This window comes from Stegostoma tigrinum, chromosome 28 (assembly GCF_030684315.1).
Source record: "Stegostoma tigrinum isolate sSteTig4 chromosome 28, sSteTig4.hap1, whole genome shotgun sequence".
NCBI classification, from domain to species: Eukaryota; Metazoa; Chordata; class Chondrichthyes; order Orectolobiformes; family Stegostomatidae; genus Stegostoma; species Stegostoma tigrinum.
In genome coordinates, this window is record NC_081381.1 from 26,525,926 (window position 1) to 26,545,035 (window position 19,110).

The window sequence follows — 19,110 nt, forward strand, 5'->3', positions numbered from 1 at the left end:
TGCAAATTGCCCCACAAAGAACAGGCGAACTTTGCCCAGTTGGAGCAAAGAGCCAGTGTGTTAGCTCACATTGGGAGAATGGGCTGGGAGTGGTGAGGAATGTTCAGACAGTGCAGCTTGCTTCCGGCTGCTGGTTAGTCTGACGATGCACAGCTTCCAGCACGTTCTGCCAGTGGGCTCGAGTCAGAGAGGGGTGAGGGGGCGGGGAAGTGTGCACGTGACAGGTGTCACGTGTGAGAACACGCCCCGTCATGTCACTGTTATTTGCATAAACGTTTGTGCAAAACAAACCTGCCAACCTATCAGAGTTGGTTTAGGATTCCACTTCCGGGTCAGAGTGTAGTGAGATGGCGGCGCGCGGTGTTCGGTGTTGAAGAGAAACGGCGAGGGTGAAAGCGAAAGGTTGCTTGGTGGCTAAGGGTCGAACCTTTGAAGGTGATTGACGCAAACGTGCCCACCCGCGGCGTTATCTGATGGGATTCTGGGATAATTAGACCGATTTTTGTCAGGAACCTGTGAATCAAGATCGCCCTTGGCCTTAGTGACCCTATGTGAGGGGCTGATGGCCTGTGCCCGCTCACTCCCCTGGAGTAAGGTGCTGCCTGTGTGAAGACAGGACCTGGGGCTGAGTCCTGATCCGTTTTGTTCCACACTCGGGATCGGCCGCTTTAGTATCAGGAGGGTTGCCTGGCACGTATGGATTATTTCATTAATGCAATCTGCGCTTTCAGACAGAAAGTTAATAAACTACAAACCAAGGAATCTGTCGATAAGTTTATTTTATTCCTCTTTCTTCTCAGGTGTAAATTTAGAAGAGAAAAATCATGGTTCATCTCTGTAAGTACGTTGCAACAAACTTGAGTAAACAAACTTTACAAGTTTAGTGCCCCATTGCAATGAGTTGGATTCTGCTGCTGGCTTTGAGTTTAATAATATTTGTTCATTTGTGGTGTTTTTTTTTCCTGCAGTGTCAGACTAATTGATTAGTCTGCAGTATCAATGACTTCTTGCAGGATTTCTCTGGGTAGGGAATTCAAGGGTCTATGATGCTTGATCCTCGCTGTTCCACTCCTTTTCCCACTATCTCCATTGGACCAAAACACTCCCCAAGTGTTTCTACCTGTCCCTGTGTAGTTGACCATTCATCATGAAACTAATTCTTAGCACTGCAGCAAATGTTTAGTTGTTAGTTCCTTCAGCTATATTGTGGCTTTCCCACTGTATCTGACTCTCTGCCTGAAGTCCAGTCCTGCTTAAGGCCAAATATTTTCCAATCCACCCCAGACAAATCTCCTTAGGACCCTGCTATTCTTGCTGTCCACTCTGCTTGAAGTGTAAGTTCTGGACTTGGCTCAGCTGTGAGTTGAATTTCTTGCCTGCCTCTGGTCACTTACAAAGAGTGCATACTTCCATTTATTGCCTGCTTGTGTCCTGCTGCTGCTGCTACTCCTGAAGAATTCATTTCCTCCCAAATGACTTCTTACAGTTTGTGTCCCTCTTCATATCTTCCCTTCAAAGCTTTGGTCTGTGTACTCTTTTGCACAATTCTGTGTTCCACCTTTTCTGCTCAGCACTGTGATCATCATCAATTTAATGAAAACAGCAAGGCTCTTCTGTTCTCCAACCCCACAGCACTCTACTGATAGACGTTCACCACTATCTATGTGAAAAGAAAAACTGCATTAAATTGCAGCTTGTCAGTTGTGAATTATTTCTCAAACACTTCACAAATACTTTGAAATGTCATTGGTCAATGAGGCAAACGTGGCAGTTATGTTGTACAGAGCAGATTTGAACTAAAGCAGCAGTTGAATTGATTATTGAAGCTATACTCTGTTGGTCGATCATTAGGAGAAGGATGTTTAGCTCTGGACTCTAGGAGAGCAGCTTGCACTTCTGTGAGACCCTAAGATGTAGGAGCAGGAATAGGCTAATCGGCCCATCCAGTCTCCTCTGCCACTTGATGAGGTCATGGCTGATCTGATAATCCTCACTCCAGTTTTCTGCCTTTTTCCTATGACTTCTGATTTTTGTATTGATTTAAGAAGTTGCTTCAGCCTTAAACATACTTAACCACCTGGCCTTAACAGCCTTCTGCTTTGAAGCATTCCAGAGATTCACAACCCTCTGAGAAAAGAAATTCCTCCTCATCTGTCTTAAATGAGTGACCCCTTTGTTCTGAGATGATGCCCTCCAGCCCTAGACTGTCCCACAAGGAGAAAGAGCCTTGCTGTATCCACTGTGTCAATTCCTGTAAGCATCTTGCATGTTTCAATAAAGTCACTTCTCGGCCTTCTAATCTCATCAAAGAGTTCCTCAGTGTAAATGTTTCAGGCATGATTTCCCCTTCATGAAGCAATGCTACCTCTGCTTGATCATATTATACATTTCTAAATGCTCTGTTATTCTGTTCTTTTATAATAGACTCAAATGTTTTACCATTAATGGGTGTGAGGCTAACTGGCCTATTGTTATGTTTTTGTTTTTGCTCCCTCCTTTTTTAAGTAGAGGTGTTACATTAGCAGTTTTCTTTATCCTCTGGGACTTTTCCGGAATGTAAAGATTCTTGGAAGCTTTCTACCAGAGCATCCACTATCTTTGTAGCTACTTCCTTTAATATCCTAGGATGCATCCCAACAGGACTTTAGCCCAATTGGTTTCTCTCTTTTTTTTCCGCTAGTAGTTATCATTATGTTTACTCCCTCTCCTCCTTTTGCCTTTAATCACTTTTCAATTTGAAATGTTATTACTATCTTCTATGGCGAAGAACAATGGAAAGTGTTCAACTCCTCTTCCGTTTCCTGGCTCCCTATTTTTATGTCTTCATCCTTTTGTTCTTTTAGGGTTTTTTTTTACATTTTTAAAGAAAGTCTTGCTGCCCATCTTGACATCCAGTATTAGCCTGAGATCCTTTTCACTCACCTGAACCAATGGCCCCTGAAGGAGGATAACTCTTTCACCCTACCCCACCAGCGCCTGCCTGTTCAGGTTTTGCATTGCACCCAGAAAGTAAAATGCTCCTGACTGAGTCAAGTTCTTGACACATCCCCTCGCAATGGCTCACTTTTCCAACTTTGTTTAAAGGTATCTTGAAACTTTTGCTTTTTGGCCTCTGTTCAGGCATCCCTTGTGCCCTCGCCCTCCACCATACTCATGAGGTGCTGTGTGGAATGCAGTAAAATCTGTGTGACTGATCCAGCTTCAACGTACTTTAAGTATTTGTGTTGTCTCTCTTTCAGCCTCTAATCTGCTCAAATATTATCACCGGGGATTTGTGTGTATCCGCCTGGCTTTGGGTGGCTGTACAAATCGACCCTTCTACCGAATTGTTGCAGCACACAACAAGAGGGCCAGGGATGGCAAATACCTGGAGCAGCTCGGCTCATATGACCCAATGCCCAACATCTTCAACGAGAAATTAGTCAGTTTTAACTTCGAGAGGATCAAGTATTGGCTGGCCTGTGGGGCGCACATGACAAAACCTGTTGAAAAACTATTAGGTAAAAGAGGTTCCTGGGTTTTTAACTTTAATTATTGTATTGAATGCTGTCCACCTTCTTCCCATGCCACCAAATTTTATTTCCAAAGGAACTTGGGTTTCAACATGTTATGCTGATAGAGAATGCTGGCAACAGTGTAACATCCTAACCCCTCCCTCTGGTCCGGTATTGGTAACTGGTATCCCCCAACATGCGCCTCTCAACTGAGCCAATGGTGTAGGACAAATTTTGTAATAATACTGTGGTGCCATCTCCTGCAATGCCACCAGGGGGTAGTAATTGTCCATTGTTACTTACGTTTGTATATCCATTCAGATCCCTTCTCCCTCCTGAATAAAGAACATGAGCAACTGTGCCTTTTGAAAATGTTAGCTGTGAGAAGGATGCGAGAAAGTTTCAAGAGATACAGACAAGTGAAGCAAATGGGCAACACAGTGGCAGGTGGAGGATAATATGGATCAATATGAGGTTGTTCACTTGGTTGTAAGAATTGAAAAGCAGAATATTGAAAAGTGTGAGACTTGTTTATTTTGAGTGATACTTGATGTGCAGGAAGTTAGAACGTAGGTACAACTTCTGAATTAGAAAGGCAGATTGCATGTTGCTGTTTATTGCAACGAGATTAATGTACAGGGATGAACACATCTTGCTACGGCTCCCAAACAGTTCTTTTCTCTAGCTCTAATCCATAGCCCTCTAGTTTTATCACTATCAAAAATATACAGTATCCAGTTCTCCTCTTTCTAAAAACAAACTCCTGTGAAAACTTACTCCACCACTCTCCCAGGCAGCGCATTCCAAGTCCAAACAAGTCTGAGAAAAGAAGTTTCTCTTTTAATCCTAGCTCTCGCTGACTGTTTTGAAACTATGGCCCCCAGTTAGTGACATATTATGGAGACATAATATCTTTTTTTTGCCCTGACATAACTTTTCAGAATTTTGAACACCTCAATAAGGTCACCTTAATTTTCTCAGTTCCAAGAATGAGCCTAATTTTTCTAATCTAATCTTCCTTGTGTCTAAAATCCCTCATTCCTGTTATCATTCAAGTAAATCTCCTTAGGTGGAGTCCCTAGGGTTTTAACAAATTCCTGTAATGAGGTGCCCACAACTGAACATAGTATTCTAAATGTGAACTGACAGGTGAACTCAATACTCCAAATGTGTTTCCGTTTTTAGTAAGCAGCACATGGGAGAGTTTTGGTTTGGAAGTTGGATTGCACCCTTTCCTCCTTCAGATTGTCAGAAGTTCTAATTAAGCATGAGACCGGAAGGGCCATGGTTACTGATAGTTGCAGATCATATTGAGTTATTTAATGGGGATGATGGGAACATGATGGATTAACTGGAGGACTGGAGAAAAGCACATTATATGGATATGTACGAGCGTTTGATGATGAGTAGACGAATGACCCAATATATGGTTTGGCATTTTTAGTCTCGAGAAGAGGATTGGTGTGAAGGTGGTAAAATAAAATGGGATCGCGGAGAAATTAAGTAGCTTTGAGCACCTGGAGTCAGTGGCATCAGACAGTGGAAGTATGAGAATGGAAATTGATCAATAGATAAGCTCTGGCTAGAATAATTGAAAGAAATGCAGATGAATGTTGTGTCCTAGAAAAATACCATCTGAATTAAAAGGAAAAATCAAGACATTTGAGACAAAACTTGGAAAATAGTGCAGACAATTGGGCAACACCAAGAAGACAGGAACAATGACTGGATACAAATAAGATGCAGAGACTATGATGAGTGTGACGTGATGAGACAAGACAAGATCATGACCCATGACCCAGTACATTGTGAGGGTAGGGTGGAGTGCGGTAGTGGTGGTCGAGAAGTCCAACCAGTCCATGCCACTATAATCCCAAACTAAACTAATCCCACCTGCCTGCATTTGGCCCATTTCCTATTCATGTAACTACTTAAATGTCTTTTAAACATTGTAACAGTACCCGCATCCGCAACTTCCCCTGGCAGTTCATTCCACGTGCGAACCGCACTCTGTGTAAAACAGAAAATTGCCGCCATGCCTTTTTAAAGTCTCTCTCCTCTCACCTTAAAAATATGTCCCGTAGTCTTGAAATCCCCATTCAAAAAAAATTCCAGAGGTGAGGGGAGATTGACAGCCCTTTACATTAAGGCTGCATTTGACCGAGTGTGACATCATGGAGTCCTAGCAAAACTGAATCAATGGGTATCAGGAGGAAAGCTCTTCGGTGGTTAGAGTCATACTTGACACATAGGAAGATGGTCGTGTTTGTTGGAGGTCAGTAATCTCAGCTCCAGGACAGCTTTGCAAGAGTTCCTTAGGGTAGTGTCCGAGGACCAACATCTTCAGCTGCTTCATCAATGACCTTCCCCCCCATCATAAGGTCAGAAGTGGGGATGTTTGCACAAACCTTATTGAGTTCTTTGAGAAGGTGACCAAACAGGTAGATGAGAGTAAACCGGTTGATGTGGTGTATATGGATTTCAGCAAGGCGTTCGATAAGGTTCCCCACAGTAGGCAATTGTACAAAATGCGGAGGAATGGGATTGTGGGAAATATAGCAGTTTGGATCAGAAATTGGCTTGCTGAAAGAAGACAGAGGGTGGTGGTTGATGGGAAATGTTCATCCTGGAGACCAGTTACTAGTGGTGTACCACAAGGGTCGGCGTTGGGTCCACTGCTGTTTGTCATTTTTATGAATGACCTGGATGAGGGCGTAGAAGGATGGGTTAGTAAATTTGCAGACGACACTAAGGTCAGTGGAGTTGTGGATAGTGACGAAAGATGTAGGTCACAGAGAGACATAGATAAGCTGCAGAGCTAGGCTGAGAGGTGGCAAATGGAGTTTAATGCGGACACGTGTGAGGTGATGCACTTCAGTAGGAGTAACCAGAATGCAAAGTACTGGGCTAATGGTAAGATTGTTGGTAGTGTAGATGAGCAGAGAGATCTCCGGTGTCCATGTACACAGATCCTTGAAAGTTGCCACCCAGGTTGACAGGGCTGTTAAGTAGGCATACAGCGTTTTAGCTTTTATTAATAGAGGGATTGAGTTCTGGAACCAAGAGGTTATGCTGCAGCTGTACAGAACTCTGGTGTGGCCGCACTTGGAGTATTGTGTATAGTTTTGGTCACCGCATTATAAGAAGCATGTGGAAGCTTTGGAAAGGGTGCAGAGGAAATTTACTAGGATGTTGCCTGGTATGGAGGGAAGGTCTTATGAGGAAAGGCTGAGGGACTTGAGGCTGTTTTCGTTAGAGAGAATGTTGAGAGGTGACTTAATTGAGGCATATAAGATAATCAGAGGGTTAGATAGGGTGGATAGGGAGAGCCTTTTTCCTAGGATGGTGACGGCGAGCACGAGGGGGCATAGCTTTAAATTGAGGGGTGAAAGATATAGGATCGATGTCAGAGGTAATTTCTTTACTCAGAGTAGTAAGGGTATGGAACGCTTTGCCTGCAACGGTAGTAGATTTGCCAACTTTAAGTACATTTAAGTCGTCATTGGGCAAGCATATGGATGTACATGGAATAGTGTAGGTTAGATGGGCTTGAGATTGGTATGACAGGTCGGCACAACATCGAGGGCCGAAGGGCCTGTACTGTGCTGTAATGTTCTATGTTCTATGTTCTATTTGTGATGCCTCTCATGAGAGTACATCTGAAATTCTGAGTTGATAAAATGTGAAGCTGGAGAAGAACAGCAGATCAGACAGCATCAGAGGAGCAGGTAAAGTTGACATTTCAGGTCTGGACCCTTCGTCAGGACTGAGGGGGGCGAATGGTAGGTGGGATTCTGAGTGCAGTGTTGGTGTCTGTATATAAGGAAGGATATACTTGATTTTGCATGCAAACATCCACTAGGCTGTTACCTAGCTCAAGGAGGTTTTTCTATCACTAAGGGAGACCCTAAGAAGTAGGAGCCACTAAATCTGCTCCGCCATTCGAACATGGCTGATATGTTTCTTAACTCCATTCTTACCTCCCCCCCTTCTAAACTCCATTGAAGTGGATGCAGGGTCCCAGAATAGAATCTCCCCAGTTGAGGACTGACTTTGAGCTGGCTGGCCCCAGCCAGTGTCCTGTGAATAAAGAAAAGAAATAGATAAATAGACCTAGAGTCCCCAAACAGGGAGGGCTTCAGATATGTTGATAATTGGGATGCCTTCTGGGGAAGGTGGGACCTGTACAAGAAGGACGGGTTGCATCTGAACTGGAAGGGGACCAATGTCCTGGGTGGAAGGTTTGCTCGAGTAGTTCGAGAGGGTTTAAACTAGTATGGCAGGGGGGTGGGAACCTGAGCTGTATACCAGAGGTGAGTATTGATGCAGGTGAGGCAGTAGCAAGAGGTAGACCAGCTACTGGGAAGGATTTTCCTGGGAAGGAACCAAGGGATCGGTTAAAGTGTGTTTGCTTTAATGCAAGGAGTATCAGGAATAAAAGTGATGAACTTAGAGCATGGATCAGTACCTGGTGCTATGATGTTGTGGCCATAACAGAGACATGGGTTTCTCATGGGCAGGAATGGTTGCTGGATGTTCCAGGGTTTAGAACATTTAAAAAGAATAGGGAGGGGGGAAAAAGAGGAGGGGTTGTAGCACTACTAATCAGAGAGGGTATCACAGCTACAGAAGCTTCCATTGTCGAGGAAGATCTGCCTACTGAGTCAGTATGGGTGGAAATTAGGAACAGCAAGGGAGTAGTCACCTCGTTAGGGGTTTACTACAGGCCCCCCAATAGCAGCAGGGAGATTGAAGAAAGCATAGGTCGACAGATTTTGGAAAAGTGTGCACGCAGTAGGGTTGTTGTAATGGGTGACTTTAACTTTCCTAATATTGATTGGAACCTCCTTCGAGCAGAAGATTTGAATGGAGCTGTTTTTGTAAGGTGTGTTCAGGAGGGTTTCCTAACGCAGTACGTTGACAGGCCGATGAGGGGAGAGGCCATTCTAGACTTGGTGCTCGGAAACGAGCCGGGGCAGGTATCAGATCTTGTGGTGGGAGAGCATTTTGGTGATAGTGACCATAACTGCCTCACATTCTACATAGCTATGGAGAAGGAGAGGATTAGGCAGAATGGGAGGATATTTAATTGGGGAAGAGGAAACTATGATGCGATTAGACATGAGTTAGGAAGCATGGACTGGGAGCAGTTGTTCCATGGTAAGGGAACTATAGACATGTGGAGACGGTTTAAGGAACAGTTGTTGGGAGTGATGAGTAAATATGTCCCTCTGAGACAGGCAAGAAGGGGTAAGATTAAGGAACCTTGGATGACGAGAGCGGTGGAGCTTCTAGTGAAAAGGAAGAAGGTAGCTTACATAAGGTGGAGGAAGCTAGGGTCAAGTTCAGCTAGAGAGGATTACATGCAGGCAAGGAAGGAGCTCAAAAATGGTCTGACGAGAGCCAGGAGGGGGCACGAGAAAGGCTTGGCAGAAGGAATCTGGGAAAACACAAAGGCATTTTACACTTACGTGAGGAATAAGAGAATGGTCAAAGAAAGAGTAGGGCCGATCAGGGATAGCATAGGGAACTTGTGTGTGGAGCCTGAGGAGGTAGGGGAAGCCCTAAATGAGTTTTTTGCTTCTGTCTTTACGAAAGAAACCAACTTTGTAGTGAATGAAACCTTTGAAGAGCAGGTGTGCATGCTGGAATGGATAGAGATAGAGGAAGCTGATGTGCTGAAAATTTTGTCAAACATTAAGATTGACAAGTCGCCAGGCCCGGATCAGATTTGTCCTCGGCTGCTTTGGGAAGCGAGAAATGCAATTGCTTCGCCACTTGCGAAGATCTTTGCATCCTCGCTCTCCACTGGAGTCGTACCTGAGGACTGGAGAGAGGCAAATGTAATTCCTCTCTTCAAGAAAGGAAATAGGGAAATCCCCAGCAATTATAGACCGGTAAGTCTCACGTCTGTCGTCTGCAAGGTGTTAGAAAGGATTCTGAGGGATAAGATTTATGACCATCTGGAAGAGCATGGCTTGATCAAATACAGTCAACACGGCTTTGTGAGGGGTAGGTCATGCCTTACAAACCTTATCGAGTTTTTTGAGGATGTGACTAGAAAAGTTGATGAGGGTCGAGCTGTGGATGTGGTGTATATGGACTTCAGTAAGGCATTTGATAAGGTTCCCCATGGTAGGCTCATTCAGAAGGTCAGGAGGAATGGGATACAGGGGAACTTAGCTGCTTGGATACAGAATTGGCTGGCCAACAGAAGACAGCGAGTGGTTGTAGAAGGAAAATATTCTGCCTGGAAGTCAGTGGTGAGTGGAGTTCCACAGGGCTCTGTCCTTGGGCCTCTACTGTTTGTAATTTTTATTAATGACTTGGACGAGGGGATTGAAGGATGGGTTAGCAAGTTTGCAGACGACACAAAGGTCGGAGGTGTCGTTGACAGTGTAGAGGGCTGTTGTAGGCTGCAGCGGGACATTGACAGGATGCAGAGATGGGCTGAGAGGTGGCAGATGGAGTTCAACCTGGATAAATGCGAGGTGATGCATTTTGGAAGGTCGAATTTGAAAGCTGAGTACAGGATTAAGGATAGGATTCTTGGCAGCGTGGAGGAACAGAGGGATCTTGGTGTGCAGATACATAGATCCCTTAAAATGGCCACCCAAGTGGACAGGGTTGTTAAGAAAGCATATGGTGTTTTGGCTTTCATTAACAGGGGGATTGAGTTTAAGAGTCGTGAGATCTTGTTGCAGCTCTATAAAACTTTGGTTAGACCGCACTTGGAATACTGCGTCCAGTTCTGGGCACCCTATTATAGGAAAGATGTGGATGCTTTGGAGAGGGTTCAGAGGAGGTTTACCAGGATGCTGCCTGGACTGGAGGGCTTATCTTATGAAGAGAGGTTGACTGAGCTCGGTCTCTTTTCATTGGAGAAAAGGAGGAGGAGAGGGGACCTAATTGAGGTATACAAGATAATGAGAGGCATAGATAGAGTTGATAGCCAGAGACTATTTCCCAGGGCAGAAATGGCTAGCACGAGGGGTCATAGTTTTAAGCTGGTTGGTGGAAAGTATAGAGGGGATGTCAGAGGCAGGTTCTTTACGCAGAGAGTTGTGAGAGCATGGAATGCGTTGCCAGCAGCAGTTGTGGAAGCAAGGTCATTGGGGTCATTTAAGAGACTGCTGGACATGTATATGGTCACAGAAATTTGAGGGTGCATACATGAGGATCAATGGTCGGCACAACATTGTGGGCTGAAGGGCCTGTTCTGTGCTGTACTGTTCTATGTTCTATGTTCTATGTTCTAACATTCCTCATGTTAAGCCATTTATTCCTGGGATCATTCTCGTGAACCTCCTCTGGACCCATTCCAGGGCCAGTACATCCTTCCTGAGATATGGGGACCACAATTGCTCACAAGGAGATTAACTGTTTGGAGTTGACAAGAATGAGTGATGACCTCACTGAAAACTGAGGCTTGCTACAGTAGATGCTGAGATTGTTTCCACTGGTCTGGGGATCTTGTATACAGAAGCAAAGTCTCAGGATAAGGGTCAGCACATTTAGAAACTTATTTCATTCAAATAGTTGTGAATCTTTGAATTCTGTGCTTTGGAGGCTTACGGTTCAATCTGTGATCCTATCAAGTGATATAACAGGTTTGATAGACCATGTGGCTGCCTATAGCTTCTATTTCTGATGTTCTCTGGCTGGATACTGCTTGTTGGGGTGATTTGCAAACAAGGCCTGGCTAGTGAGATGTGGAGGAAGAATCCCTTCCCTAATTTCTGAAGGTTTCAAGGTCTCCACCCAAAGGCCAACAGCAGAACAATCTGTGATACCGCCTGGAAATCCTGCAGCTACTAACTTAATGAGAGAATGGAGAAATGTTAATGCAGAACTGGCAATTGAATTTCACTTAAGTGCTGTGTGATAAATGTTGTCTTTTTTTTTCCCAATTGCTAGGTCTGTCTGGGTTTTTCCCACTGCACCCTATGACTGTGACTGGGGCAGAGCGATTTCACAAGAAGCAGGCATTAATGGCCCAAGCTGTGTCCGTGGAAGAGCCTTTGGAAGCTACAGAGGATGAACAGCAAGCACCTAATCCCCAGAGTTAGCACAGCAATTGCTGGAGATGGACATTAACAGCTGCCAAAGCTTCCCTGGGTGTCATCTGTAACAAGCTGAGGAGAAACTCTCTGCCTGATTCCAGCAGTGTCCACATGACAGCAAGCAGTGTCATGGGGCTTAATTGTTGTTGAACTAAGGCAGCGGTAAAGATCACACTTAATAGTGACCATCAATATTAACAAAAACAGAAATTACTGGAGAATCCCAGCAGGTCTGGCAGCACCTGTGGTAAAGAAAGCTGAGCTAGCGTTTTGATCCAGTGACTCTTCAATAGATGCTGCTAGACTTGCTGAGTTTCTCTTTCCATTTTTGTTTTGGATCCCCAGCAGCCGCAATGCTTTGTTTAATTTTTGACCTTTTAATATTACGTATCTCCTGGTCTCAACTTTGTGTTAGATATTTCTGAATGTTGTCTTCAAATACAGACTAGGTTAGGAACGGTAGGGTTTAAGCTGGGTGTTTCGGTTTGATCAAGTGATAATGGGATTATTCTTCATTCCTGTTAGAGGTCACTGAATCCCACCAACAGCGATCATTTTGGGATTGAGACTTCAAATTTAACCCTTTGGTTCTTGCTGCTTTTGAAGTATTCCAATTGTTTCTGCTCATCTATCCCTCCTTTCCTCATCCCTCCACCTTTAGCCCAGCTTCCTTTTCCTTGGCTGCAGCCAGCAGATTGGCCTAATAGAGCATAGGACACAGACAGAAGTACACAGAAACAGGCCATTCAGCCCCTTAGATCTCTATCGGTGTTTATACTCCACACAGCCTCCTCTCAAAGTTGACTAACCCTGATCAGCATATTCCTCTTTTTTTGTTTTTTAATCCCCTCTGTTAATAAGTTGACCATTAAAAATCTCCCAGTGTAATGCCAAAATATGAAATTCCAGCCACTTTTAGAATGGGCGGTGCCTAATATGACCCAGTTGTTGCTGCCTTGCCTGTGTTTGTATCCAGCAGCTTGCCTTATGGTGGTACTGGTTCATGTGTCCTGCAGTGAATATGGCCCCTGTTTCTCGGGATGGGTTATGATGTCCCATCCTCCATTATATAAATCACATCCGTGGAAGCTGCGAAACCTAGCATCTGAAATTGAGGCTGGACTATTTGACTGACAGCCACTTATGCTTGGCATCTGTCGCCCGCCCACAGTATCTGACCTTTGCTCCTGCTTTTCTGACTAGTTTAAGCTGTGAAACACTGCTTCCACTGCCAAAAAGTGATTTTATGATTGTCACGTGACAGTTAATGGTTGTCCCAACAGTGAGATGCTGGGTTTTCTGACTGAAGTTCAAAAGGGATGTGTAATAACTTGCAACCAAACATCAGAATAAACTCATGCTCACTCCCCCTCCGCCCAGTCTGCAGCACCCTCAAAGGAGAAGCAGCAGCTCAAGAAGAAAATTGAATTGGCTGCATCAGCTGTGGCTCAGTACGAACACTTTCGCCACAGTCAGAAAGTCCAAACTTGAATACAATGCAGGACTGGGGAACCATCACTGCTAGTGCAGTCCTCCTCATGCTTGCAGTTCTGTCATGCACTAACTCTTCAGTGGTGGGGTATGGGGCTACAGGTGGGACAGTAGCCAGGCTGGGAATTTTCTCCAAAACTGATCTCTTTCTGTTGAAACAGAGCCTCTGGATGGTTAGTTCAAAACTTGCGGTTGGAGTGTAAACATTTCAGAAATCTTTTTTTTAAAAGCAGTTAGTAGCTGTATCGAGGACCACTCCATTCTGACATTTTGAACAGTCTTCCGGTCATACTTTTTATGTGATGGCAACGATCAGTAAGAGGCTTTCATCCAGCAGCCAAGTTGTAGGAGTTCTCCCTGAGTCGGGGTTTGTTCTGAGCATGAAGTGTAATACACATCCTTTGGAAGAGGTGGTTTTGCGTGCTTGTTCCCCTTACCATTTTTTTTTGTTTAATTAATTCAACAATCACTTAGACTGTAATGTGTTCTGAATAAATAAAGAACTAATTTTAAAGACATTGGTTTCCTTTGCAGAAATGTTGTACTGAAAATGATATATAAACAAAAAAACAAGAAATGCTCAGCAGGTCAGACAGCATCTGCGGGGAGAAACTGAGTTAATGTATCAGTCAAGATGATCCTTTCTGGTGAGAGGTTATCAACTCGAAGTTAGTGCTGTTTCTCTCTACAGATGCTGCCTGACCTGCTGAGTACTTCCATGTTTTTGTTTCTGATTTCCAGCATCTGTAGTGTTTTACTTCATGTCTAAAATGATAAGCTGTGGGCAGCTGTGGAGGAGGGGCTGGTGACAAGGGGTGGCAGGGCAGAGAAGAGGTACCCGTGTCAATTGCACCATTCTAAGTGCATGTTTGTCCAGTTTTATTTGGTCAGTGTTCTTAACTGAAGCAAATATCACTTAAACAGCCACTCCCTTACTGTAGTTTCTAGCCTCACCTGATTATAGTGGTGCTAGAACATGGTTACAGTCTGTGTCCTCCCATGCACCCTCTGCCCTGCCCAAATCAATAACCAAACCTTTACCCTGCCAACCCAAGAGAAAATATAGCAGTGAAATTTTGTTGTATAGATTGATTGATTATTCTAGAAGTGATTTATTAATGCAAGCAAAGCCCTGGAGAATTGTCCTGTTAACAGTATACTGGTTCTGAGCATCTCTTTCAACCGAAATGCCTCAGATGTTGGAAATCTAATAAACGCAAAGTCTAGGAAGTGCAAGGTAAGTCTAGCAGCATCTGTTTTGAGGGAGATCAAGCTAACATTTCTGGTCAATGACCTGTCAGAACTGAAGATTTAGAGATTTTAAAGTAGGGCTTCTGGAGGAAGTAGGATCAGTTTGTATCAAAAGAACAATACAAAGATTTGAACTTAATGTATCTTGTAAAGCACTTTACATCCAATGAAGTACTTTTGAAATGTCATCACTGGAATGCAGTAAATGTGCATAATGTGGATAGTCCTGTCCAGACACAGTGGGCTCAATGTACTCCTTTGTTGTGACTGCTCTTTGATTTCTATAACTTCCTCCAACGGTTCTGTAAATAATATTATATGAATAAATGTGTTGTACTGGCCCTACAAGCTGGAGAGTCTTGAGTCGTGGGTTTTTGTAAGAGTAAATTGGCTGGCTGAACAACCGCAGGGACTGCAGTTTACCTTAGCCTTTAGGAGTGAGAGTAGAGCAGGCAGGGATCCCTCTCTGCACTTTGAACACTTACCTGTGAGTCATAAGTAAGACCAAGGTTGGACTGGCTGCAATGCAAAATAGCCTATGACCACATGAAGAATGGTTATCAGGCCCATGTATGAGGGGCTATTGAGGGACAATGAACTTATACAAAATGCAATGTTTTAGTATCAGCACTACATGAACAGGGAAAGATCCAAAGGGAGAGAATGGATTTTTGATGAGTGTTTGTTGTGTTGGACAGTGAGTTATTACCTATTGTGCCTGCACTACACAGAAGAAAGGAAGAAAAATTGAAGTTTGCAGAGAAATCCTTTCGAGTTATAAGTGAACCCATTGTGTGTGGAAAGATTACATTAGCATTGCTTTGAAGTGAGGAATTAATCACCTGCTCGATTAAAGGAAATCTGATCTAAAAATTCATTACAGCAAAGGAAGCAAATTTATGGAGTTGTCAGTTCCAGTAAATTCCTGTAGACTATAATAAAAATGTTGGCACAGATCTGCATTTATATGAATACCAATGTTTAGCTCTCTGTGCTTATCTGGTACAATCGTTGCTGTGCCTTTCTGGCTTAAGATGCAGATTGGCACAAATCAGGAGGCGTTAGGTGGAGGCACAGTGAGAGGATGGGACAATTTCTGATCAGCTGTTGAAGGTTGTTGGTATTCCTAATGAAAGTAAATTGCTAATGAAAGTAAATCACTCTCAATCTGGGAATCAAAACACATGTCAGCTGGGCCAGAATCAGAAGGTACACGTTGGAGGATGGAAGGAAATTTGTTGGTGTGATATTCACAGCTCCATAAATCCTGCCGGATAAGGGTTTTCCGGAGATATCTGAAACGAACACAGGTTACAGGTGGGCATCTTTCTTTTGCATGACTTCCAAGTGAAAAGTCAAAAACATTACAGTACAGAATGCAGTTTGTCAAATAGAGGGGGAGGAAATAATTGCTATACCAGCTTGTCTTTGTTTTTAAAAAATGGTACATTGCTTTCTCTCTCAAAGATAGATGGTCACGAGAAATTTTAGCAGAAAGATTGCCTTTCATTTATATCATGCCTATCAAGCCCTCAGCATGTTCCAAAGCACTTTCCAGCCAGTTAACTACTTTTGAAATGGAGTATTTTAATATAGGAAATGGATTACAGCTGGCAATGAATTGGAGTCCCAATATCAACACAACATTGCTTTTATGTAGCACTTTTCACAGCCATGTATATTCCAAAGTGCTGTAGAGCCACTGAAGCACTTTTGCAGTGAAGTCGCTATTGTAGAGAAAACGGCAGCTAAACTGCACATTGCAAACTCCTGCAATCAGCAATGTGATAATGACATAACAATATATTTTGTGAAAATATCACGTCAGTCCTGAAGAAGGATAATACCTGAAACGTTGACTGCTGCTTTCCTCCAAAAGCTGCCTGACTTGCTGTGTTTTTCCAGCCTCCTGTTTGTCTATAGTATATTTTGTGACATTGAATGAGGGACTTATGTTGGCCAGGACCACAGAGAACAAAAAGTCAAATACTGCAGATACTAAAAACAGAGTTTGAGTCCAGTATGACTTCTTCAGAACACTTTAATCTGAAGAGTCATGCTGGACTTGAAGTGTTAACACATGCTCCTCAGAAACTGAAGTAGTCCATATCCATTAGGTGCAAGATGTTTGGGCTGATAAGTAGCAAGTAACACTCTCACACCACAAGGGCCAGACAATGATCATCTCCCATAAGGGAGAATCTAACTTTTACCCCTTCGTGTTCAACCTGCTGAATCTTGCACTATCAACATCCTGGGAATTACCATTGGCCAGGCACTGGACTGAGCTAACTATTTAAATAATTTGGTTACAAAAGCAAGTCAGTGCAAGAACTCATTTGGCTCTTCAAGGCCTGTTTACTAACTACGAGACACAATTTGTGTGTGTGTGTGTTGGTATATTCTTCACTTTCTTTGACTGCAATTTCAACAACATTCAAGAAACTTGATAGTATCCAGGATAAAGCAGCCCCCTAGACTAGCACCCCAATCCGCCACATGTAGCATTTGCTGCCTTCATCATCAAAATGCAGGTATTCACAGCATTATGCACCACCTAAAGGGTGCGCTCCAAGCATCACAGAAAGGCTCTGTTGAGAACATCTTACAACTCTGCTACAAGTTAGAAGGATAAGGGTAGCAGATGCATCAGAATACCACCACCTACAAGTTCCTTCCAAGCCCTTTGTCATCCTGACTTGGATGTAGATCACCATTTCTTCACTGCATCAAAGCCCAGGAACTCCCTCCCCATGAGCACTGTGGGTGTTTGTACACCCCAAGAACTCCTACAGTACAAGAAACTGCACATCCCCACCTTGTCCAGGGCATTCAGGAATTGACAATAAATGCTGGCCCAGCCAGCAAAACCCACATCTCTTAAAAAATTGTCAGCTGTGATTTTTTTTGTACCCAAACCTGGAGTGGGATTTGAAGCCACAGTCCATGACATAGATGTTGGCATAAAACATTGCTGACAGAATTGTTTGGGGATTTAATCTTTTGTTGACCTGTTTAGCTCCAAAGGGCCAAACTGCTGATAACTAGTACAATGTGTAATATTAAAGCAGATGTATGAAAAGAAAGACGATGTGAATTGCATTCTCACTTGCCTGCGAGTCAAGTTCTGGATTGAATTTCTTTGCAAAATGAGACAATGTATCAGGGGTATTGAAGGATTGTTCATGAAATCTGCAAACAATAAACCCATAGAAACTAGAAAAGTAACTGATAATAGCATAATATTGGACTTTAGGATGATATGATTTACCTTTACCTGTGATTTTTGTCAGGATGGAGATTGGTGATTAACAAAAGTATTGGAATCTGCCCTTGATCAGTCAGTGAAATCACTGTGGGAAGGAATATTTCTTCAGCAAATCCCAATGTTGACTTTTAGATATTTTTGATACAATTTGCAAAAGCCCTAGCACTTCATATCCACAGTAAGAACGCAAAGTTAGACCTGCAATCAGAGCTAAATAAAGTATGACTTTATTGGTGCATGTTTAATTTTACCCATTGGCACAGTTTTTCATTTTATTTTGGCTATGAAGATGGATTTGTTCTGTTTTCATTTGGGGTTATCTGGAATTGGGACAGTCGTGCATCAGGAGAGACTTGTGTCTTTTAAAATATAGAACAAAAAGACAGGAAATACTCAACAAGTCAGGCAGCATTTGCAGAGAGAAACAGAGTTAACTTTTCAGCTGGAAAGGATCTGCTGATTAATGCCAGCATTTCATTTATTTTATTTTAAAATACATCTGTAGTAGTTTGCTTTTGTATATGAGACTTGTGTATTTGTTTGTTGTGGAAGTTCTGTTAGCTCTGAAGAATGCTTTAAGTGTTAAACAAGTCATTGTTGGAGTATGTAGGACAGTGTCATTGATATTATAATTATGGTAGAGAGCTGATGTTCTGGATAAATCATGATATTTATTACTGTTCAGCCAGATGTGGGCTCCCTTTCATATCTCCCTTACCTGCTCTCAGTATGAAATGGAACTCTGAGTATTTAGAACATAGAAAAGTACAGCACAGTACAGGCCCTTCGGCCCACGATGTTGTGCCGTGGATTAATCCTAATGCAAAAATAAAATAACCTAACCTACATTCCCCTCAATTCACTGCTGTCCATGTGCATGTCCAGCAGTCGCTTAAATGTCACTAATGACTCTGCTTCCACGATTACCACTGGCAAAGTATTCTATGTGCTCACAACTCTTTGGGTGAAGAACCTCCCCCTGACGTCTCCTCTATACCTTCCTCCTAACACCTTAAAACTATGACTTCTCGTGGCAGTCAATCCTGCCCTGGGGAAAAGCCTCTGGCTATCAACTCTATCCATGTCTCTCATTACCTCGAACAGGTCACCTCTCTTCCTCCTTCTCTCCAGAGAGAAAAGTCTGAGCTCAGTCAACCTCTTCTCGTAAGACAAGCCCTCCAGCCCAGGCAGCATCCTGGTAAGCCTCCTTTGCACCATCTCCAAAGCCTCCACATCTTTCCTATAAATAGGGCGACCAGAACTGGACACAATATTCCAAGTGTGGTCTCACCAGGGTTTTGTAGAGCTGCATCAAAACCTCGCGGCTCTTAAACTCGATCGCCCTGTTAATGAAAGCCAAAACACCATATGTTTTCTTAACAACCTTATCCACTTGGGCGGCAACTTTGAGGGAGCTATGCACTTGAGCACCAAGATCCTGCTGTTCCTCCACACTGCCGAGAATCCTGCCTTTAATCCGAGATTCAGCATTTAAGTTCAACCTTCCAAAATGCATCACTTCGCATTTATCCAGGTTGAACTC

General features: G+C 43.3%; 1 protein-coding gene across 3 annotated transcripts; it reads left to right on the forward strand.

Moving 5' to 3' along the window:
* The first annotated feature begins 327 nt into the window (after positions 1-327).
* Positions 328-14,634, forward strand: mrps16 (mitochondrial ribosomal protein S16). 3 transcript variants are annotated; one of them, XM_048561728.2, is made up of 4 exons: positions 328-435; positions 801-837; positions 3,240-3,500; positions 11,412-14,634. In XM_048561728.2, the coding sequence occupies exons 2-4, from the start codon at positions 825-827 to the stop codon at positions 11,561-11,563; spliced, it is 426 nt and encodes a 141-aa protein (XP_048417685.1). In that variant the 5' UTR covers positions 328-435; positions 801-824; the 3' UTR covers positions 11,564-14,634. The 3 variants fall into 3 exon arrangements, with proteins under 3 accessions (XP_048417685.1, XP_048417686.1, XP_059511625.1); XM_048561729.2 differs by having other exon boundaries at positions 338-694; XM_059655642.1 differs by having other exon boundaries at positions 338-690.
* Positions 14,635-19,110: the final 4,476 nt, after the last annotated feature.

What these genes read in the sequence shown, in the direction of transcription:
- mrps16 (XM_048561728.2), top strand. An exon ending in ACCTGTTGAAAAACTATTAG is followed by an intron (nt 3,501 to 11,411) that starts GTAAAAGAGGTT and finishes CCCAATTGCTAG; the next exon opens with GTCTGTCTGGGTTTTTCCCA.